Source organism: Cibotium barometz, chromosome 27 (genome assembly GCF_041138505.1).
Source record: "Cibotium barometz isolate CiBa-2024 chromosome 27, ASM4113850v1, whole genome shotgun sequence".
Classification (NCBI taxonomy): Eukaryota; Viridiplantae; Streptophyta; class Polypodiopsida; order Cyatheales; family Cibotiaceae; genus Cibotium; species Cibotium barometz.
This window is the reverse complement of record NC_141072.1, coordinates 10,042,247-10,064,354: the sequence shown is the minus strand read 5'-3', so window position 1 is coordinate 10,064,354 and position 22,108 is coordinate 10,042,247. Positions and strand designations below refer to the sequence as shown.

The window sequence follows — 22,108 nt, the reverse complement described above, 5'->3', positions numbered from 1 at the left end:
CTGCAACTTATCAGAGGGCATCATTGAAAAAAAATGCATGTTATCTTGATAATGCATTGAACATATTTTTAAATTGTCCCACTATATATTTCACTTACAAGGGTATCCAATATTATTTCATTGGTATGTATGCCAACAAGAGACGAAACATGTAAAATACATCTTTTTTAAAAGCACTCTTCACAACAGTGATATGAGAGCTTTCTAGGAAGTGAGACGCCCAAGGACTTCAAGTAATATTGATTTTATGTACCTTAACCTCATATACCGGTTAGTGTTCTTGTAACGTTTAGCAATGCCCACGAACGTCGATGGACTACTAATTGCACATGTCAAAAGAAGGGTGGATGCCCATGGTTGCGATTAAAAATTTAAATTAAATGTAGCGGACATGGAGACTAGCGCGATGAGATTAAGGCCTGACACACATTTCTTTTTAGTGGAGCACTGCTGGCTACCAGCAAGGGGATAAATTAGAAGCGACAATATGTAAACGAGAGAGAGAGAGAGAGAGAGAGAGAGAGAGAGAGATAGAGATTCATAAAGTGCCTAACCATTGGTTGTGCATCCCCTTTATCACAGCATCCTATACACAGTACATATCTTGTATGCTGTGTTTGCTAATGGACGCACAAATTAGCCAATCTCACAAGCCCATGTTGCCATTATCCTCTGCTTTTCTTCTTCGTTGCTGTTAAGCGTATGACACTAACACTGAAAAGAAAGGCCTCACAAATAGTCACATGAAGGGTGTGTACTGCAAGTGCTACCACTGTGATCACAGTGTGTAGTTTGTAGAGCCCCACAACACAGCACAGAAGACTAGCTGTTCAGCACAACAATATCTTTGATATGAGAGTTTAATACAAAGGTAAAAAAATGATCTGACCCAATGATTTGGATCGTGTAAGCTGTCCTTACTGATAAACCACACAGGGCTAAATTCCAGCCTAGGCACAGGCAACACAGGACACACCAACATCCATCCCACAAGGCACAAGCTTCATGGAGTCATAAGTGATGCCCACACTTGTTGTGAAAGCCTGTTATGGTTATCTTGTTCAAGTTCCCATTAATGTCACCATACTTCTAGATGTTGCCTCACAGCGTTTCTCCTACAGCATGAAACATCTGGATATCCTCAATTGATGCTTAATAGTAGTGGACACTGACCAGCTATGGTTTTTAACCATTAATGGTATTATCATCCACATCAAATCCAGCTCCTGTCCAGCTATTAGCTTTAGGCTTCTGGCTCAAACCTCCCTTCACAAGACTGCCACGGCCTCTTGTGTTGTTTGCCGGTCGAATGGTGCTGTTACGGCTGCGAGATTCCCCAGGACTAACTTGCTGAGAACTGTGAACTTTTTCCTCCTCAGGAACTGCAGACTTGGTGAACACTTTTTGATTTTCTCTTTCAGGCACAGATTTAGAAGCTCTAGCAGCATCAGCAGCCTTAGATGTTTTCTCTAAGGTCACCATGTTGGGCTTTGATTCTTCCTGCAAGATCAGCCTGCACATAAGAGCTCAAAACACATACATTTCACTAGCAGGAGCACACATGGTACATACATATATAAATGCATGATGTAACATGCCAACTAAGCAGAAGTGTAATTGATGATGATTGACACTAAGCTACAAAGATAAATGCTAATCACATGTGCAATAATGACACAAAGAAGTAGAGAGAAAGATACAGAGAGACTTTTTATCTAACCTACTCCTCTATATTACTAAATGAATGAGTGATCTTCACAATAATTGGCAAAGATCCAAGCCCTGAATGGTGTGCATGGACTATTGCTTACTTTGTGCGTCAATAGAGAACACTGCTTTGGAGGTGTATGTTGAAAGTAGGCAAGCTCAAGTAGAAGATGTTGTGTGAAGCATGTGACCAAACTCTTCGGTTAAATAGTTTTTGTTGGTAGTGGTATTTTGTAAAAAGCACACTTTTTAAGATTGTATATAAGGGCAATAATATACAAGTCACAGTTTTTGGCTTCAAGAGTATCAAAGCTCGGTCAAGCCTTTCGCTGCCGTGGGAGACATCTTGGAGGTGCGAAAAAGGCTTTCATTGCCGTGGGAGGCATCTTGGAGGTGCGAGATTTTATGGTTGCCCCTCTTGTAGGAGCAAACATAATTTTGGAAATTGAGTGGTTTCAGGAGTTCCAGCCAGACATTGATTCCGGATTACCTCAAATGTGTCCAAAGCCCAGTAATCATCAAGTGTGAGTGAGCCCTGATTTGGAACTTCCCTCTCATAAGCCACATGCAAGCTAAAACGAGAGATACGGAAAGGCGCACAATGTGCAGTGATTTATATCACACTGCCCAAATGGTAGCCAATGCTTCCGAAAAGTACCAAGCTCTCCATGACAAGTTTGAGAAGATCTTTCTTCGGGACAATCCCCCCCCCCCCCCCCCCCCGGTCTCAACCGGAGCACCACAAGATTGATGTCCTCCCAGCCTCGGATCCCCCTATCCAAGGCAATGGAAACTGAGTTGGACCGCCAACTCCAAGAGTTGTTGCAAGCTGGCTTCATATGCTCTAGTGTGTCGCCATTTGCCACCCCGATCCTGTTTCTCAGGAGACAAAGCGGTTTGACTTGACAAAGAATTTTTCAACGACTTTCCAGCTTTACTGACGAGCCATTTCTGGAGGGCATTGTTTGGTACTAAATTGAACTTCACCCACACATAGACAACCATACAAAAATTTACAATCAATTGGCCTTTGATGTGTTGAAATGTTATGTCCACGATCAGCAAGGTAAGTGGAAATCTTATTAGTCTTGAATGATTCATTTTCTTCAACTATTGGTGGCAGGACTCCTTATGATGCAACGTTTGAAAGACCATTCCAATCACTATCGACCAAAACCTCGTCTTCAGTCCTCCCTGAAACGAACAAATTAATGAAATCTTACCAAGAAATCTTGGAATCAGTCAAAGACAGGATGGCTAAAGCGCAGGAAGCCTACACTCGACATGCCAATAAAGATAGAAGGGATGTGAAATCCTCAGAAGGAGATTTGGTATATCATCGGATAATGAAGCAACGGCTAAATCAGGTGCACAAGCGATGCCCAAAGTTATCTTTCAGAAGCTTCGGACCATTTCCTATCCAAAGAAAGATCAACAAGGTGTCGATGAAGTTGAAGTTACCTTCGAGCTGGACCATGGACGATGTGTTCCATGTCAATTGGCTCAAACCATATGCCGATCCAATCCCTTCAGAGATTAAAGACAAAGCAGAACCAAACATTATTGACGAAACTGAAGTGACGGTTCCCGAGCAGATCCTTTAGCACCGCTTCAAGCACGGTTCCAACTGAAGACAAAGACAATTCCTCACAAAGTTTCAAGACAAAGCAGTTTGACTTAACAAAGAATTTTTCAACGACTTTCCAGGTTTACGGACGAGCCATTTTTGGAGGGCATTGTCTGGTACTAAATTGAACTTTTCCAATGCGGTTCACCCACACATAGACAACCGTACAAAAATTTACAATCAGTTGGCCTTTGATGTGTTGAAATGTTATGTCCACGATCAGCAAGGTAAGTGGGAATCTTATTTTCTTTTAGTCCAAGCAGTCTTGAATGATTCATTTTCTTCAACTATTGGTGGCAGGACTCCTTATGATGCAACGTTTGGAACATAGTAGCGACACGTTTCAAAAAACGCGTTTGAAACGTTTTGGAAACGTTTCAAACCTTTCCCAGAAGTTTGAAACGCGTTTCAAACTTTCCCATCTTGGCATGTGAAAAATCAATACCATATATGATATTTATATGCCAGAATATATGGGATCATTGATAGCATTGATAAAATGATAATATGTTGAATATATGCATGCTTGTATGATGTATCAGGATTTAGTAATAAGTATGTACTATCATCTATGCATAATGGGCCCATGGCCCATGGGATAGCAAATGCCAAATATGCCAAGGCAGTCATCCATGTTCAAACTTCAAACTCAAAGTTTCAAACTTCAATCCTAGATAAAAACAATGCAAGAAAGAAATGAGCCATGGTGTATGCTGAATATGTACAAACTACAAAGTTCAAATGCCAAACTTTAACTTCAAAGGTTGCAGGCTGCAGCCTGCAGGTTTCAATCATGATTCATGAATCAACAATCATAGATAATACTAAATAGACAAATCACATGACACAGAGTCTCAATGGTAAATGCTCATCATAAGTAAGCTCAAGAGTCAATAGTAAATAGTCAAACACAATCCGTGTCACATGTGACACACAGTACATAGTACAAAATAAAGTAGAAAATAGAATCAGGAGTCAGGACTCAGGAGTCATCCTCCTCAGACGGAGACGACGACTCCTCCTCATGGTCATCTCCATCCTCTGATGTCTCTGACTCTGTGCCGGAAGAAGACTCTGCCTCAGCTCCATAAATCTCAGGTTCTGTAGCCGTAGCACTCGTAGAAGCTCCATCTCTAGATGCATGCACTCGTGTGATACGAGCTGGTGCCATCAACTCCTCGTAAAGCATAGCATAGATGTCACGCTCCTCCTGAGGAATATCCGGTACATCCTTCACCAACTCTATGTCAATCTTGTTGACATTCACTTGGCGCGGCTCGATTGGATTGCCTTGTTGCTCAATTAGACGGAGGTTGCAATGACAATAAACCAACCGTTCTAATTGAGCACTGCTCAATTTGTTCCTCTTCTTTGTGTGGAAGAGAGCCCATGTGCTCCAGTTCCTCTCACAAGGCCCAGAGCTGCAATCTTGTGAGAGGACTCGCAATGCAAGGCGTTTCTGTCATAGAAAGGACATAAAACTTTGTAAGTAGTCATGATAAAGCACTAACCTCCCATTGCATCATGATTCATGGCTATTATTGATGTAACATTTGAATACTAAACACTTACCAGTAATGGAGTACCAATCCCATATTTCTCCCACCATGAGACTGGCTGTAGCTGTGTCTCTCTTAGTAGTGCGGTGGATCTTCCAAACACACGGCTCCCATTGCAATATACCAAGAGCTCATCCTCCAATTTTCTCAAGAGATTAATATTACCTCCTGTCCACCTCTGGATGTACTGTTGCCACCCTTCTTCCAACTCCTCGTTGTTGAACTGCTCCTCATTACGCCATAGAGGATGCAGTATATGGGCAACCGAATGGATTGGTCTATGAAACCAATTCCATCTATGGTTCCAAACCTCCCTGATGTCCTGGACCCTATTCATAGACCAAGTCACGAATAACGATTCACCAACAACCAAAGCCAAATAAACCCGACAAGTACAAAACTGGAAAGACATGCATATTGCATATTACATACCTCTCTGCTGATAGAACGGTGCACCGATTCAGGGCTTCTCCAATACGGTCCATGAACTCGTAAAGGAGACCAAGAGTGCTGCCCTCCATGTCTGTGATGCGAAGGACACTGTAAAGAGGCTGAGTGGCCTTCACAAGTGCTTTGACATCATCCCACCAACTCTCTCGCATCACAGCACGCACAAATGCCACTGCCTTGGGCTGCTCTCGATCCTCCCATGCCATCCACTCTCGTGACACAACTGTGCGGAGTAGCCCTTGCTGGACTCTCACTAGCCTCTCAATCACGATGAACATGTACGCAAACCTGGTCTTTGAGGGCTTGAGCAACTCTAGATCACTATGGGCACGGTACATGTAGAGGACTTTTAGCCTCTTGGTAACAAACCTCACCATGCTCCGAGCTATAGCAAAGATCTCAGAAATCCAAGGGATTTTAGCAACATCCTCTATCATGAGGTCAAGACTATGTGCTGCACAAGGAGTCCACACTATCTCTGGGAACTCATCCTAACATTTTGCCCATGGACACACAATTAGAGCCATTGTCAGTAATCACCTGCACCACATGCTGAGCACCAATCTCTAACATTGTCTGGCGTATGTGTTGCCATATAAAGGCTCCTGTCACCACCGTCCCTGTAACTAAAGCATCAATGGCACGCATAAACATTACGCCCTTGCAGGAGGACACCAAAATGTTATAAACATTCCTTTTCCGCATATCTGTCCAACCATCACATAATATGGTGCATCCATATTTATGCCATGTTGCCTTCAAAGGCTCCATCTCAAGCTGTACAAGATCTTTCTCATCTCTCAAGTGCTTCTTGCGTAAGGAGTCATATTTGGGACCCTCCCACTCATACCCAATGCGGCTAATGGCTCTCATGGTCTTCTTCCATCTTGGAGTGCGCACAATGTGAAATGACAAAGCACACTGAATAAACAACCTTGTCAATTCACGGGTGGCCTCAGCAACTGCTGCTTTCTGAAAACGAGCTTTAATGCTTGCACTCTTCAAAGAAGGCCTAATGGGCAAGGAAGACCTGTGGGCACAAGGAGCAGAGGTAGAACCTACAGCCGTTTGACTCTGCATCTCTTGTTCATCACCCACTCTAGCTCTTTTGGTGACATCCTCCTCCTCTTCCTGCATGTCATCATGGCTGCTTCCAAATCCTTTCATGGCTGCTTCTTGCTCCCTCATCCATTGTAGAAGAGAGGCTTTGATATCCTGGGGCACTTTATCACAAGCACCAATGCCTTTGCCTTTTAGACCTGAAAAATGAGCCTTTATCCTGTTTGCAGATCCACCTCAGACCTTATCACAATACTTGCACTTCCATTTTTCAGTGCCTGAACCCCCATGCTTGCCCATGGGAATGACATGAGTCCACATTGAATCTCTAGCACGAGGCATAATGGAAGCCTGGAAGGATGTTGCCCAAATTTCAAGTTTTGAAATTGGTGCAAAAATCAAGCAAAAATATGAAAACAGACAAGTACCAACCTTGCTAGCACGGTGCACAGGTCCCGAGGGGGCGGGTGGCGGAGAAATCACACGAACGAAGGCAAGCGTGGGGAAGGACAGTCAACTTTCTCCTCTGTACTATGCACGGCGTGTTTTTTTTGCTCTCTGGAAAGCGACTGAATCGACTGATATGACCCGTCTTAAATAACATTAAAAAATAAAAAGCCAAGTTTGAAACGCGTTTCAAACTCCCAGACGTTTGAAACGTTTCAAACGGGTCTACTAAAGTTTGAAACGCGTTTCATAGCAACTATGGTTTGGAAGACCATTCCAATCACTATTGACCAGAACCTTGTCTTCAGTCCCTGAAGCGAACAGATTGACGAAGTCTTCCTAAGAAATCTTGGAATAAGTCACAAACAAGATGGCTAAAGCGCAAGAGGCCTACACTCGACATGCCAATAAAGATAGAAGGGATGTGAAATCCTTAGAAGGAGATTGGATATATCATCGGATAGTGAAGCAACGACTGAAACAGATGCGCAAGCGATGCCCAAAGTTATCTTTCAGAAGCTTCGGACCATTTCCTATCCAGAGAAAGATCAACAAGGTGTCAATGAAGTTGAAGTTACCTTCGAGCTGAACCATGGACGATGTGTTCCATGTCAATTGGCTCAAAACATATGCCGATCCAATCCCTTGAGAGATTAAAGACAAAGCAGAACCAAACATTATTGACGAAGCTGAAGTGACGGTTCCCGAGCAAATCCTTTAGCACCGCTTCAAGCACGGTTCCAACCGAAGACACAGACAATTCCTCACAAAGTTTCAAAACAAAGCGGTTTGACTTGACAAAGAATTTTTCAACGACTTTCCAGCTTTACTGACACCAAGCTCGAACCCCATATTGTTCACCCGTCCTCTTGGTTCAAAAGAAGGATGGATCTTTTCGTATGTGTGTGAATTATAGAGCTTTGAATAAGTTTACCATCACAAATCGGTTTCCGATTCCATACATGGACAACATCCTTGACAAGTTGGATGGATCAGCATGCTGTAGCCGAATTGTTCTCAAGAGTGGGTATCATCAAGTGCGTGTGGTGCATGAATGCCCCAGCTACATTCAATAGAACAATGGATCCCATGTTTCGTTGGTACAGGAAATTTACAGGTGTCTTCTTTAATGACATCCTAGTCTTCTCAAAGATCAAAGAAGAGCATAGAGCTCATTTGGCTATTGTTTTTGAAGAACTCCGTAAAAGCATAAACTCTTCATAAATGCAAAGAAGAGTGAGTTCTTCTTGTCAGATATACACTATCTTAGGCATATTGTGTCCAAAGATGGAGTACATATGGATCCTACAAAGATCGATGCAATTCAGAATTGACCTGAATTGAGAGATTGATGCATGAGATCCGTAGTTTTCTTTGAATATGCTCTTATTCCCACAAGTTCATTTGGCACTTTGCATGGATTGCTTCTCCTTTGCATGACTTGACAAAGAAGAAGGCTATGTTCAAATGGAGTGATGCAAAGAGAGATGCATTCCTCAAACTGAAAGATGCAACTACACATGACACATGATCCAGTGTCAATCATTCCGGATTTGCAAAAGCCATTCAGTGTTGAATGTGTTGCATCTAGAAATTGCATCATGATGTGGCTTATGAGAGCCGTAGATTGCATGATGCAGAGCTCTTGGCTGTAATTCATGCACTAACCATATGGAAACATTACGTTCTTGGGACTAATTTCACTATAAAGACATATCACCAGAGTTTTGAGGTATTTTCTTACCCAAACTAAATTGTCGGAGAAGCATATGAGGATGGTCAATTTTCTCTCTATGTTTCATTTTCAGATCTTGCACACTCCAGGAAAGAAGAATGTAGTGGCAGATGCATTGTCACGAAAGCCGTATGTAGCAGCTATCTCGATTGCCTCTCATGGAGACTTGTCTACCATGCATGATTTGGATCATACAGATGCAGATTTTGCCACTATTTGGACTGATTTGATGGCTGGTCATGCACATGCCTCATATGTGATCAAAGCGGGTTATCTTATGAAAGATAATTGCATATGAGTAGTGTCTGACATGAGACAAAAAGATTTTGGATGAGTGCCATGTTCCTCCATATGCTGGTCATAGAGGCATAATGCCTACTACGCACATGATTGAACAGTATTTCTTTTGGCCGGGTATGCGGAAGGACATAGAGGCACATGTACGTGCATGTATCACCTGTCAAAAGGTGAAATTTGATAGACAAAAGGCACCATGTTTGCTTCAGCCATTGCCTATTCCCACGCAACCATGAAAAAGTATTACAATGGATTTCATTATGCACTTGCCACAACCCAACAAGGTAATGATGCTATTTGGACAATTATGGACAGGTTTAGTAAGCAAGCTCACTTCTTGCTGGTCAAGAAGACCATTAAAGCTAAGCATATGGTTAAAATATATCTTGCACAAGTATTCAAGCATCATGGAATGCCGAAGTCCATTGTAGGGGATAGAGATCCCAAGACTACAAGTCTCTTTTGGCGGGCCTTATTTGATAATATGGGCACCAAATTGGACTTCTCATCAACTTATCATCCTCAAATGGATGGGCAAAGTAGTAAGGCTACAAATTCAGCCGTGTTGGATCTCTTAAAATGTTATGTGGCGGATTAGAAGTCTTCTTGGGAGAAGTACTTACCGCTTGTGGAATTTGTATACAACAACACGATGCATGCATCAACGAGACAGTGCCGATAAGCATAGAAGGCAATTTGATGTCAAAGAGAATGATTGGTGAATTCGAGAAAGCAAGACTTGTAAAGAGGCCTGGCAAAGAGGGTGCATACCCTAAGCTTGCAACTAGGTACTATGGGCCTTTTTGAGTGATTGAGAAGATCAATGAAGTGGCTTTCAAATTGGCATCACCTAGTCATTAGCGTATACACAACGCTTTTCATGTGAGTCTCCTTCGCAAGTATGTAGGGCCGGAGCCCAATGAACCGGTCATTGAGGATCCACCAGAAGTGGATGAGCTTGAGGAGATTTTGCAACCAGAACAGATTGTGTATCACAAGGAATGCAAGCTTACTGCAAGCAAAGTTGTCAAGCGTTACCTTGTGAAGTTCAAGTACCATCTTCCCATTGCAGCTAAATGGGTAGATGAAGAGTTCTTTAGAGATTGCCCACACTTGCTTCAGACCTATTTGCATGCTTTTCAATTGCGGGCAACTTTTTAGAAGCCGATGGGAAGGGGGGAAGAGAGGGATGTCACCGTTTGGTCACCCAACTGGTCCACTCATGCTTTCTCATTATAAATACACACTGGACTAACGTCTATGGCAGTTGCATATGCCGAGGATTGATGCCACTTGATATTGTGGACTTGGCTTTTCGTTGGGGCTTGTGCTTGTGCGTACATGCTTGGAAATGCCTCGAGAATTGGTATTCCACTGGGTCTGGTACCTCCTGTACTTGCCTGGAACACGTCTATTTTGGTGGTCTCATGAACGCGGATTGTCCATACCAATGCTACATTGCATAGCATCTTTATGTGCTTGCCTGCAAATTGAGTTTGCATGTTGTTTTCATGCCTGCTTAACTAATGTGTAGTTCACGACGATAAGGAGATGCCCGCCCATGAACCGTTGGTGTCCTCCTGCATAAGCCTCCTTGGCTGTATTTTCTGCACTTGCTCCTTCCCAACTCCATATCTAAGCTTGTTAATGTGTTTTCCAAGAGTGTTCCCACGTGGTATTCACTCTCCTACACACTCCCAATGACTGAAATTCAGCAAAACAGCCCTTATATTTGGGGCAATTTCTGGTCTTTTGGTTGAAAACCCTAATTTCAATCTTTCTTTCTCAAGTTGAACCATAGGGGAAGTCAGAAATGCCCATGACACTATGTACTTGATTCTCCCAAGATTAATATACTCTATTTGAGGGAGGAGCCGGCCATTCCGGCTCATTGTGCGTCTCTTGTCAATTCAACAAATTACATGTTGTCCATGAAAATCTTGGTGTATTTAAGTGTATTGGTTCACATCGTGTTCAACCAAACATTCCACACCGACTGATGGAACTATGAAGTCACGTGCATCTCACACTTGGATGCCACGTGGACATATCTGTATAGCAAGTGCAAGACCCGGCGTGGAAACTAGTTCCTTGTGAGCCCCAATCCAAGACGAGTCAGCCAGGGTTCCAATCTAAGCGACAAAGACTGGTTAGGTGTACAAGTCCCATATATGGTCTTGGTCAAGTGTGCAAGTCTTGCACATGAAGCAATGCCAGTCCGTATTGTGAGTCACCCTCTGGAATGATGACAGGTGTTCTGAGTGTTTGGTTTGTAGCCAGATACCAAGCATATGAGTAGAAGAACATGTAGTTGCATGTAGGAATTGCATCAGTGTTAGGAGAACCCTACACTTTGGGCTAGTGTAACATGCAGAAGCTCGGTGGAAGAATCGATAACTTCAATGTTCACAATTGAGCAATCATTCGCAACGAGGATAACACACAACCTAGGGAAAGATGTGCAGAAATATATATATATATATATATATATATATATATATATATATATATATATATATATATATATATATATATAGAGAGAGAGAGAGAGAGAGAGAGAGAGAGAATTGGACTCAGTATCGGGTCCCGAATACCCTCTGTAGGGCCCCCACCACGAATGATGTACTTGTTTTATTAGAATGATGCAAATTCTGCAAATAAAATCTGGTTCTTGACCTGCACTCTTCACCTTGGCTGAGAGTTTCCCTTGGAATTCAGCAACCTCCTTGTGAATTATTAGATGCCTAGATTGGTTTATCTTGGGGTTTTTACACCCACTTCTAATGCTGGTCGGTTGTTTTCTACAGGGGTCGGCCTGCTGCTGAAAACCCCACGACTTGGTCTACCATCCTGGCTGCGCCTGGCTGCCACTGGACCCTGGCCGACAGCCTGCCCAGCTCTTCATTGGGCTGGTGAGCAAAGCCTAGGGCCTTCCTGGCCATTCTTGGGTGGCCTCAAGCCTACCCAATGCCCACACAAGAGATAAAATCTCTCTTCTGGGATAGCCCTAAGGGCTGGACCCCTTCTACATGCAATCCTACATGATTTTCCTACGGATGCCTGGCATCTAGTTGCAAACCAAACACTCACGTCACCAGTCATCATTCCAGAGGGAGACTCACAGTATGGATTGGCATTGCTTCATGTGCAGGACAATGTACACCTGACCTTGGACGCTTAGAGTGGAACCCTGGCTGACTCGTCTTGGATTGGGCTCACATGGGACCAGTTTCCACTACCTTCTGTTCAAATATGTCCACGTGGCATCCAAGTCCGGGATGCACATGACATCCCCTTTTGCTTAACTTGACAGAAGCTGCATAGCCTCCAAATAGTTTGTCAATAAAGCCAACTGTAGAACACTTGTGCCTATGTGTGCTAGGGTTTTTTGAATATAGAAAGAAGAGCGCGGTGGAATCACATATACAACACACACACAAAAGTTCTAAACTACTTCTCTATATTATGTACAAGAAAGAAGTAATACGACTAAAATTCAAGTACAAGATGTGGCTGAGAATGAAGATGTCAAATCACAACCCTGTGACCTGGTATACACTCTTGGCTAGCACTTCGTCCACAAAGAAATACTCTATGAAGTCCAACACTGAGGAGAGCAGATAAATATGCCATTTGGCTACCAACGTATATATGCGCATCAATGCTCCTAGTCGGCCAGTAGTATTGTTGTCGGCCAACCATACCCAATTGCCACATCATCAATGCCACATCATCAGTGCCACATCACCACCACCACGTCATCACTGCCATATGTCACTTGTCACTTACATTGTTGGACTCGGCTCGTCGGTTGCTATCTGATGTCTGGCTCTCCGCTGCATACTCGCAGGTGTCTGACAACAGCTATGAAGAAGCCTCTTGGGGAGCTTGCTACTTAGCCTTTATCTGCCATAGTGCCTTGAAATCCTTGGCCAATCTTCATACACTTGGTTGTACTTTTGGACTCTGGCTGCCCACTCCTCAACAATTGACAAGGTTGAAGTCACTCTCCCACTAGAAGGGGCCTTACTTGTAGTGGTCAAACCGGTTTCTCGTGTGTAACCGTCCATAACTTTGTAGTGCTAATGACAACCGTCTCGAGATCTTCGATGCCTTCTCTCGTGACACAATCACTTTGTGTCTCGAGATCTTCGATACATGCTCTCGTGATGCTGGCAAGGGTTGCAACCCTTCACAGTGAGGAAGGGTGGGTGGGATAGGGGAGCACCAATACACGAGAAAGGACCCAAATAATGACTTTTCCCAAACTTGGACTTGTGCACTCCTAGACCTAGGGGCTCTACCCTAACCAAAAAGTCAACGCACACAGGTACCAAAAAAGAAAAAATTTGTAGGTTCACTAGGCTCTGATACCAACTTTAGAACACTTGTGCCTATGTGCTAGGGATTTCAGAGATAGAAAAGAGTGCAGCTGAATCACACATACAGCGCACACAAGAATTCTTAACTACTACTCTGTATTTATGTACAGGAAATAACTGTTACAACAAGAATTCATGTACAAATGATCTGGCTGAGTGAAAACATCAACTGCAGCAAAATGACCTACTGTATACTTCAAGCAAGCACTTCGCCTACAGAGAAACGTTCTGTGAAGTCCAACATTGAGAAAGCAAACGATTATCCCAATTTCCCAATGTATGTATATATAGACGTCAATATGCTGGTCAGCCTGTTTATAATACCCACAACTAGGTAAAATAAACCCACAACTATAGATAAAATGCTACGTTTACACTTAAGGAGGCTGCCCGCCTTACCCAGGCCCTGCCCAGCTGCCCATAATGCTGCCCATCTTGCCCAGGCCCCTGCCGTACCTGTGCGCCAGCCTCAGCCAATGGTCAGCTGCCACGTGGCACTCCTACAGTAGAGGTGTGTCACACACATGCCACATGACATGTCCATTTTCATACATGTACTTATTGAAAAGATCACATTCAATGATCAAAACAGAGCAAAATCACAGAAAACACACTGCAACCTTCCTTTCCTTTAAAGGTTTTTGAGGTTTTCCGTGGCCCCTGGAAAAACCATAAGGTTTGAGAAAACGATATTATTTATCTATTTACATAAGAACATGATTTGATAAATAAGAAGAGATGGGAAGCCAACCTTTGGCAATGCCTGCTGCAGCTGATCCTCAGGCTTAGGCAGACCTGCAGATGCCTCCCTTCCATTGATATTCAATCCAAATGTACCTCCTGTTAATTCAGGATTCAATGCTTCTAGCTTATTTTTGAGTTCCTCCAAGCGTGAATATTGAGATGCAGCGCTCTCTTGTACCTAAAAAGAGCAACAAAACACCACTTTGGAAAACAGACCAAGTGTTTATGGTTCATGCAATCAAAATTGATTCCTAAAACTCACTGCTAAAGCTTTGCCAATCCTAAAGAATCAGAGCAAATATCAGAGGCTACAACATGCCTACCAGTCGGTTGAGGTCTTCACATAGCCTATGTTTGTTTTCCTCCTCTTCCTTCAATACTTTGGCAGCAGCCTCCCAAGCCTAAAATCAATAGCTTTATAAATACTTAGAAACTAGAATTTTACCAAAAGTTCTGACGTAATGTCAATATCAAGCAGCCTTACCCAATCCAAACTTTTGTGAGCAGAAGTAAGACCAGTTCATTACATTTCATTAGCATCTAAGAAGACACAGCCAAACCTTAACCTTTTTAGCCTGCTCCTCCCTCTGCTTTGCAACCTTAATCTTTTCTGCAGAAAGCTCTATCTTCTTTCGAAGGTGCTCAAGGGCTGGACAGATGAAGCAAGTATTAAGTAAATCCAATGAAGACATAACAACTGTGTGCTTTTCCTTCAGAGACCAACCTGCCTTCTTTGGTCCAGCAGTAAGCTTGATTTCAAAAGCAAGTGAAGCCAGTTCTCGTTCTACATTTCGAATTTTAGAATAGTTGTCTTGAATATATCTGTTAAACAACCAAAAAGGAACATGTAAAGCATACACCAACAAGCAGCAGGAGAACTGCTTGATACAAAACAGTTGCAATGTGCTCAACATGTAACACACTCCCCCTCTATCCTTCTTTAGGATAAATCCCATCACTTCCACTGTTTTTTCCTTGCAACTAGGTTGCATGAAACGTTTCTGTTAGAGAAACGTCATAGGACAGGAAACGCGAGGAAACGGCAAACCTATGTGGATGGAAACACCGAGGGTAGGTTGAGTTTCAGAGCCAATATACAGTGCAAAACATAAACGAAACATTAAAAACACATTTAAAAGAAAGAATTTCTCCGAGTTTCTCATGAATCAAACATTGGGAGACAAATACATGAGTGACAAACACATAGGTGACATATCAATGACATAATACGTTTACATAGATTCCACAATTTCATCATCAAGTAGATTCTCAATACATGCTTCTAAAGCATCCTCTTCCAATACATCCCACTGCTGGCATGGCCCTGAGACATAGGAAGCCTCCTTCCTAGATATTAACCTGAGGTTGCTATGCACATATACACCACGTCCTCAGCTTTCTTATGACCTAGTCGATTGCGATTAACCGAATGAATAAACCCATAAGTAGACCAATTGCACTCACAAGCTGAGGCACTAGACACCCTAGACAACACCTGATGGCCAATCTTTGCAAATGTGGAGCATCTGTGCCATGATTCTCCCACCATGCAGGAGGCATTGTCTAAATAGTTTCTGCACCGTCGCCAAAGTCCCCCTTCAATCCAATGCATTCGGACAACTGCTTCTTGTATTTTGACTTCTCAGCAAGATCTTTGCCCACCCTATCCAATATCTTCGTCCACCCTCTCATCACATCCTTGTCAGTATGCGGGTTCTTTGAAAACCATCTTGGATTGAGAAGGAAAGCTATTGAATGAAGAGGTGAATGCAGCATTTCCCACCTTTCTTGCACAAGTGCTCATATCTCCTCATAATGAGAATCCCCCTCTATCTCTTCTTTCAATAGCTCCTTGATCTTCTCCAGCATTTGATCAATGCCTTCATACACAACACCCATGGATGGCTCATCTTTGTCGACCATGCGAAGCATGGCCATAACTAGCCACAAAACCTTCACATAGTTCTCCACATTAGCCCAAAATGCATCTGACAAGATCTTGTTTTCAATTACCTTGGCTGCACATTAGCCCAAAATGCATCTGACAAGATCTTGTTTTCAATTACCTTGGCTGGCTCATTATGGACCTCCAAGCATCCCTGTAACAAGATGCTTGAGTGAACTCTTTACCTTCACTAGTCAACGCAGCATAATGAAGTTAGAGGCAAATGTATCCCCTGGCCTGATTAGCTTGAGTTTGGAGAGCTTACCAAACATGGCTCTTGTGGCATCATGATTTGCAATAAATTGTTGAACCTCCTTGCCGCTTGTGATTGCCTCCTCCATCCAAGTGATAGTGGCCAAATCCTTCAACAACAAATTCAAGCAGTGAGTTGCACAAGGAGTCCAAAAAATATGAGGGAACTCCTTACCCACCAAGTGTCCTGCAAGCTTGCAATTTGCTCCATTGTCCGTGATAATTTGCATCACATTCTCAACGCCTACTTCCCTGATGATATCCTTCAAAGCCGCTACAATAAATTGTCCTGTTTTCTGACTCCCGCTAGTGTCAACAGATTTCTTAAATACAACACCCCTTGCACTTGAGACCATAAAATTAAGGAGTGGCCTCTTAGTTGTGTCTGTCCATCCATCAGAGACTATGGAGCAACCAACCATAATGAGGCCAAGTAGACTCAACGATGGAGAGACGGGAACATACCCTTGATCTTTCATTGTCTAGAAGTGTGGTCCGCAGCTTCTCGTGGTTGGGAGGCTTGTATCCTTTGCCAAAAGATGCTATCGCTGACAACATTGCATGGAAATACGGGGAGGGAGCCAATGCAAAAGCAAGACCACACGCGTAGAAGAAACGAGCCACCGCCTCATCTACCTCCTCTCTGGACTGCTCCTTGAACATGCCTTGCAAAGAGGGTTGTGTAACTTGTGGCACCAATGTCTTCTTGGCTTTGCTTCTTGAGAGCACTCTCATGGTCCTCCCGAACCATATTTGCCCGGTCTTCAAGAGTAACCTTGCAACAAACCTGAATACCTTCCCTTGTTATGCCAAGCAAATGGGCTCGCACTCGAAGATAGGAGCCAGCAAACTCAATCTTGCAGAAGCTACACTTCCATTTCTTGCTTCCCCCTTTACTGAATGCGGCTATAGGAGTGACATACTTCCAAAGGGGCTCAGGGGTGACTGGTGGTTTGGGCTTGAATGGGTTCACAAGAGGCATTGCGGAAGTCGATGGTGAGGAAAACATTGTTGGAGTCACCTAAATGCAAGGGCTCTTCTTGTTTGAGGTGGGTTTTTTCGCTCAGACTCAAGAGTCTTGGTGGAAAGCCACCCTGGAACCAGCACAATCTCAATGCATTTGCAATTTAGGGCTCTTTTTCGAATAGCATCAAGTAGTGAGAGAGTTTTTGATGTCAAGGGGGCGTCTGCAAGATGAGAAAAAGCACAGTTCTCGGGGCACAATGAAAGCACAAGCACGGGAGAGGTTTGGTTTGGTTTGTTGAACCAATCTTCTCTTCCTGCATGAACTTGTAGGCGTGCAAGTGGTGCGCATGGGAGAGTGCAGGAGTGCAGGTGTGCTGGGAAGCAAAAAAACGTAGAGAACGTGCGCTGCAAAGGAAAAAAACGTAGCTTAGTTTTTTTTTTCCTAAATCTCTGCCATGTGGCCAATTTTTGGCCCTTTTTTTAAAGGTAAGGTTGGTTTTTTAAAGAAGGGCAAACCTTCGAAAAACGCCGTTTCCCTCACGTTTCCAACATGGGAAACATGCACACCAGCCGGAAAACGGGAAAACGACGTTTCACCGCCTCCAACCCACGTTTCCTGCAACAAAGCCTTTCAATCCACTTCTTGGAAAACAGGAGAGTCCTCCTTTGAAGGACAAAGCCACTTTGCAATAAGCATCTTCTCCATCACAGAAAAAGCCACAATCTGAGAGCTTTAAAAAAGCAATGATCATAATTTTGAATTTTAGAATAGATGTCTGAAATATATCTATTAAACAACCGAAAAGGAACATGTAAACCATACACTAACAAGACGCAGAAGAACTGCTTGATACAAACGGTTGCAATGTGCTCCACATGTAACACACTCCCCCTCTATCCTTCTTTAGGATAAATCCTATCACTTCCACTGTTGTTTCCTTGCAATCCACTTCTTGGAAACCAGGAGAGTCATCCTTTGAAGGAGGGCAAAGCCACTTTGCAATAAGCATCATCTCCATCACAGAAAAAGCCACAATCTGAGAGCTTTAAAAAAACAATGATCGTATACCTCCTTTGATGAGTGCTCACGAGTATCAGCACAAGACATTGATTGAAGAAGAGGCTTACTCATACTTGAGACAAAGTAACACTTGTTATATTGAAATTTGAAATTGAGTTCTCCTTCTTATTCCAACAATGAGACAAAAGTCATACTAAACCATCTATCTTATTTCTTTAGCTATTACAGCAAATACCTTTCCTGAGTCCTCTCCATCACCTCAAAACTAACTGTTCTTAAGCTGCTTCAAACCTAGATGAGCAAACGCATAAAACCCACACAGAAGGAGCTCCATTTGAATTCCGCGCCAAAAGTCCTTGGTGTTTTGGCGCACCTACTACTTACATTAAAGGGGTCGGCAAAGCATGTTGTTCAATAGCTTGCCATCAACAACATTGCAACCTGCTCTTGAAGCCTATAAGATGAGACATGAAGCAATTTTCAGTCTACGTGACAGACAGACAGACAATTGGAACCGGCTCTTTGAAGGTCTCTCAATCTGCTTAAGTGCCTTTTCTACCAAACCTAATCAAGCAAATGAACATCACAAAATAATCATGATGCAACACTATTTGTGATTGAAACGAAGCTGCCCATAACTTTTTTTTTGCACCTTAATATGATAGGATATGCCTATTGACTTGAAAATTAAAACTACTCCCTGAACCCCACATTCTTTGGCCTACCTTCTATTCCTCAAAAACCTATCTGACTCATTTTTACATTTTCAAAGTTATTCCAAAAACTCTTGTTCTCTACGGACCAAATCCACAAGCTCTCTAACTCCCTAAAAATGCCACCCACCGTTTTGAGAATTGAAAGAATGATGATCAAAGCATAGTCTCTTGCTTATTGGCAAAACATCCCAAATAAGAGCATATTCTGCTTCAATAAACATACGAGGCGCTCAGTGAAGCAGTTAATACTCAACAACCAAACCCTCTCCACAACCTAGAAAATGATGTAGCTTGCAGTTCGTGTTCACTGTTGTTGCCCCCATTGTTGTTGCTTGCACTCGAAGCTGATGCTTCTGACACATTCTTCAAAAACGCTTCTCCCACCCGACCACACGTCAATACAATCCATCATCCCATCAAGCACACCTAGGCAGTCTACACATTTGAACCATCCATCACAAATGCCTTCTACACAGAAAATTCAAGCTAGACCCCTTCTCCATTCAGCAGCCGGGAAACTAGTTCAAGAAAATTTCATCAACAATTTATCCAATTGCACAGCCTTCCAAGAAACATATTCTTGACGAGGAGGACTAAATGAAATAGGTGAACCTACTGGCCTGCCCCATTCAAAACGGGAACATCCAGGGCTTGGCTATTCCAAATTCCTTGCAGCAAACAAGAATAGACAAAGCGCTCAAACTGTACAAGGCAGAGCAAAGTCTTAGCGCCATTGCTGTAGCTTTGTATGGATCGTACTATAGCATCATGCCAATGGATCAACTCTTGCCATGGAACAGTTGCATATTTCTAATGATGGCAAATGTTGCCCATATTAGCATGCCACATGATGAGGCATAATTAATAATCATGGGCAATGCCAAACCATAAAAGACGGACAAGTAGGCACTTCACCCAGGCAATGAACGAGGCAATATGCCACATGGCGTTACCTTAAAAGACGTAAGGGCAGTGGCAAGGCATGCTAAGATGTTCAAAGTATTGTAAAAACTTGTCAAATTCTTCATGTTTCAGCATGGAAAGGTTGATCATAACCAGGAAAGGAAGACAAAGACGGCAAACAGAGAGAGAATATCACTCACTTCTTAAGCTCCAGTTCCTTCTCTTCAAGGACCTGGAAAATCAGGAAAACTAAAAGATCAAGAAAGAACTGAAATGCTGGAAATGCAAGTCAAAACAGTGAATTTTTTCATGAAATTGCAGGCAAATACCATAGCTAAGATGAAGAAATCCAATCAATGATGACAATATAATAAACCACGGCAAGAAAAATGTACCTTCTCGGTATAAGCGATTACAGGAGGATCCATGGCAAGGCCATCTGGCCCGACCTGAGGAACAAGGTGCGCTGAAGATCCCATGATGCTGTGTATAAGTAAAATTTCCTACTGAGCAGGCAGGGGATTTATAGAGGATCCTCGTTCCATCACTTGCGCAGGGAAGGGTTTCTGAACGAGATTTGTTCCATCGTTGTGCAGATTAGGGTTTCCGACCCACCATCGTGGAGATTATGGTTTTCATCTTAGCAAGCTAAAATGCAAAGGTTTATGCCTTCTTTTTTACAAAGCAGGGTTTCCAACTAGCTGGTTAACGGCCAGTAGATCTGCGTAACACGAGCAACTCGTTTGAAACGAAAAGAAAAAATCCTTTGGAAATGGCCATGTCTCCATCCTAATAAATAAATAGGGTAAATATATATTTATTACTTTTAGTATCAATTATAAGTTAAAGAATGTTGTCCCGCCAATCCTCGGCCACATGGTAACTACACCGTTAAAATCCACGTGGCAAGCCATGAAGGTTTATAGGCCTACATAGGTACCTATAAATGGTGGGTTTATGAAGAGGCAATGTAATGGTTTACTTTTATATTTTCTTGCTCAAAAAACACGTGAAAAATTGCCTTCTTAGCTAATCAAACTTTAGCAAGGTCATTACCTTTCTATTTTCCTTGTGGTAGGTGAGCACCTGTGATTTCCATAGTTTTGTGACATTCAATTTCTTCTATTGCTTGGGAACTCCAATCCTAAGAAAGTGCTCATTTGCCTTGTGCCAAATCTATTGTCCATATAAAAGACACATAAAACAAAAATTAAAAAACTAGAGTGCTAGTGTGTCACTAGGATATGCAACATTTACATTACTACAAGATTTCGGGTTTTTTAATACTAGAAGGGGATTGCATTGACAATAGGTGCCATGTGAGAAACATAGGTTTCAGATTATGGGAAAATTTTGAATTAGGGCATTTTTATCATGATTAACGATCCATTTGCCTTCTTCATGTGCCACTCAAACTTCAAAAAGTTTAATATCTTTTTGCTTCAGTTTTGTTAAGTGCAAAGCTTTCCTTCTTGCTTGCTTGATTGTAGGATGCATGCTTGTGTGTGTGGATGGAGTGTGTTTGAGTGAGTGTGCATGCTTGCTTACTTGAGTGAGAGTGTGATTAAGGATGCATGTGGAGAAGAAGGTGGTTCAAGCTTTCTAGCTTAGCCATTACCTTTTGGAAGGATTAATTGGTTGATTAGAGAGTAGAGGAAGGGCTCAGACAAGAGGGGTTGATTAGAGAATAGAGGAAGGGAGAGGGGTTGACACATAGAACTATGGTTCCTTGCTAGGGAGCAAGAAGGTTCTTCACTTGAATAACTGGCGTCATTGCCAAGGATCAAACTAGTCTTCGATGAGGTAAGGAAGTAGAGCTATTTTTTAACGTAAAAATCTTCTATTATTCTCCTTGGTAGAGTGTTGAGGAAATGTGTTCTAGAGTAGGATTTGATTATGTGTGCTATTGGTGTGATTAGGAGTGGATTTGTATGATTAGAGTAGGCTTTACTTCTAACCTTAACCACTTTCAGACTTGGTCATCAGCAATCTAGATCTAGACGCAAATTTAATGATCATGATCCCAGACGATTCAGATCGTGGTGGTCAACAAAAATTCAAAAGAAGAAAAAACATAGTTTCTTACAGATTTTTGATTTTTCATGGTTTTTCTTAATGTTTTGTTGGATTTTTTGACATGATAAGGTTGCTTAGTCACACTCTAATGTCACGATTTTTTCAACTCAATTTAACAAAAAATAACAACTACAAAGAATAATACCTTGATTAAGCTAATCTTGGTAAAAAATGCAAAAATGCTAATGTACACTAATGTTTTAATTAATCAAGGTTAATGCT

At 42.4% G+C, this 22,108-nt stretch overlaps 3 protein-coding genes across 7 annotated transcripts; all 3 read right to left on the bottom strand.

Annotated features, from left to right (window-relative positions):
* Positions 1-832: 832 nt before the first annotated feature.
* LOC147623058 (uncharacterized) lies at positions 833-20,605 on the bottom strand. 4 transcript variants are annotated; one of them, XM_086821093.1, is made up of 7 exons: positions 20,206-20,605; positions 20,011-20,042; positions 14,732-14,829; positions 14,574-14,656; positions 14,331-14,408; positions 14,015-14,185; positions 833-1,500 (listed from the first exon to the last, which is right to left on the bottom strand). In XM_086821093.1, the coding sequence occupies exons 1-7, from the start codon at positions 20,287-20,289 to the stop codon at positions 1,186-1,188; spliced, it is 861 nt and encodes a 286-aa protein (XP_086677219.1). In that variant the 5' UTR covers positions 20,290-20,605; the 3' UTR covers positions 833-1,185. The 4 variants fall into 4 exon arrangements, with proteins under 4 accessions (XP_086677219.1, XP_086677218.1, XP_086677221.1 ...); XM_086821092.1 differs by having other exon boundaries at positions 14,568-14,656; positions 20,206-20,596; XM_086821095.1 differs by having other exon boundaries at positions 1,308-1,513; positions 14,568-14,656; positions 20,206-20,596.
* On the bottom strand, positions 4,193-5,780 carry LOC147623060 (uncharacterized). Its single transcript, XM_086821091.1, has 3 exons — positions 5,326-5,780; positions 4,907-5,222; positions 4,193-4,793 (listed from the first exon to the last, which is right to left on the bottom strand). Exons 1-3 carry the CDS (start codon positions 5,778-5,780, stop codon positions 4,317-4,319), a joined length of 1,248 nt encoding a protein of 415 aa, XP_086677217.1. The 3' UTR covers positions 4,193-4,316.
* On the bottom strand, positions 15,204-18,593 carry LOC147623059 (uncharacterized). Of its 2 annotated transcripts, XM_086821097.1 has the most exons (4): positions 17,687-18,593; positions 16,218-17,575; positions 16,074-16,106; positions 15,204-16,020 (listed from the first exon to the last, which is right to left on the bottom strand). In XM_086821097.1, the coding sequence occupies exons 2-4, from the start codon at positions 16,239-16,241 to the stop codon at positions 15,808-15,810; spliced, it is 270 nt and encodes an 89-aa protein (XP_086677223.1). In that variant the 5' UTR covers positions 16,242-17,575; positions 17,687-18,593; the 3' UTR covers positions 15,204-15,807. The 2 variants fall into 2 exon arrangements, with proteins under 2 accessions (XP_086677223.1, XP_086677222.1); XM_086821096.1 differs by having other exon boundaries at positions 15,204-16,106.
* Positions 20,606-22,108: the final 1,503 nt, after the last annotated feature.

What these genes read in the sequence shown, in the direction of transcription:
- LOC147623060 (XM_086821091.1), bottom strand. Translation starts at nt 5,780, where the DNA reads ATGATAGAGGATGTTGCTAAAATCCCTTGGATTTCTGAGATCTTTGCT. An exon ending in ACCGTTCTATCAGCAGAGAG is followed by an intron (nt 5,223 to 5,325) that starts GTATGTAATATG and finishes GTCTATGAATAG; the next exon opens with GGTCCAGGACATCAGGGAGG. An exon ending in GGATTGGTACTCCATTACTG is followed by an intron (nt 4,794 to 4,906) that starts GTAAGTGTTTAG and finishes TTTCTATGACAG; the next exon opens with AAACGCCTTGCATTGCGAGT.
- LOC147623059 (XM_086821096.1), bottom strand. Translation starts at nt 16,683, where the DNA reads ATGAAAGATCAAGGGTATGTTCCCGTCTCTCCATCGTTGAGTCTACTT. An exon ending in TGCCACAAGAGCCATGTTTG is followed by an intron (nt 16,107 to 16,217) that starts GTAAGCTCTCCA and finishes ATCTTGTTACAG; the next exon opens with GGATGCTTGGAGGTCCATAA.
- LOC147623058 (XM_086821092.1), bottom strand. Translation starts at nt 20,289, where the DNA reads ATGGGATCTTCAGCGCACCTTGTTCCTCAGGTCGGGCCAGATGGCCTT. An exon ending in GTGAAGACCTCAACCGACTG is followed by an intron (nt 14,186 to 14,330) that starts GTAGGCATGTTG and finishes TGCTCTTTTTAG; the next exon opens with GTACAAGAGAGCGCTGCATC. An exon ending in TGCAGCAGGCATTGCCAAAG is followed by an intron (nt 1,501 to 14,014) that starts GTTGGCTTCCCA and finishes CTGATCTTGCAG; the next exon opens with GAAGAATCAAAGCCCAACAT.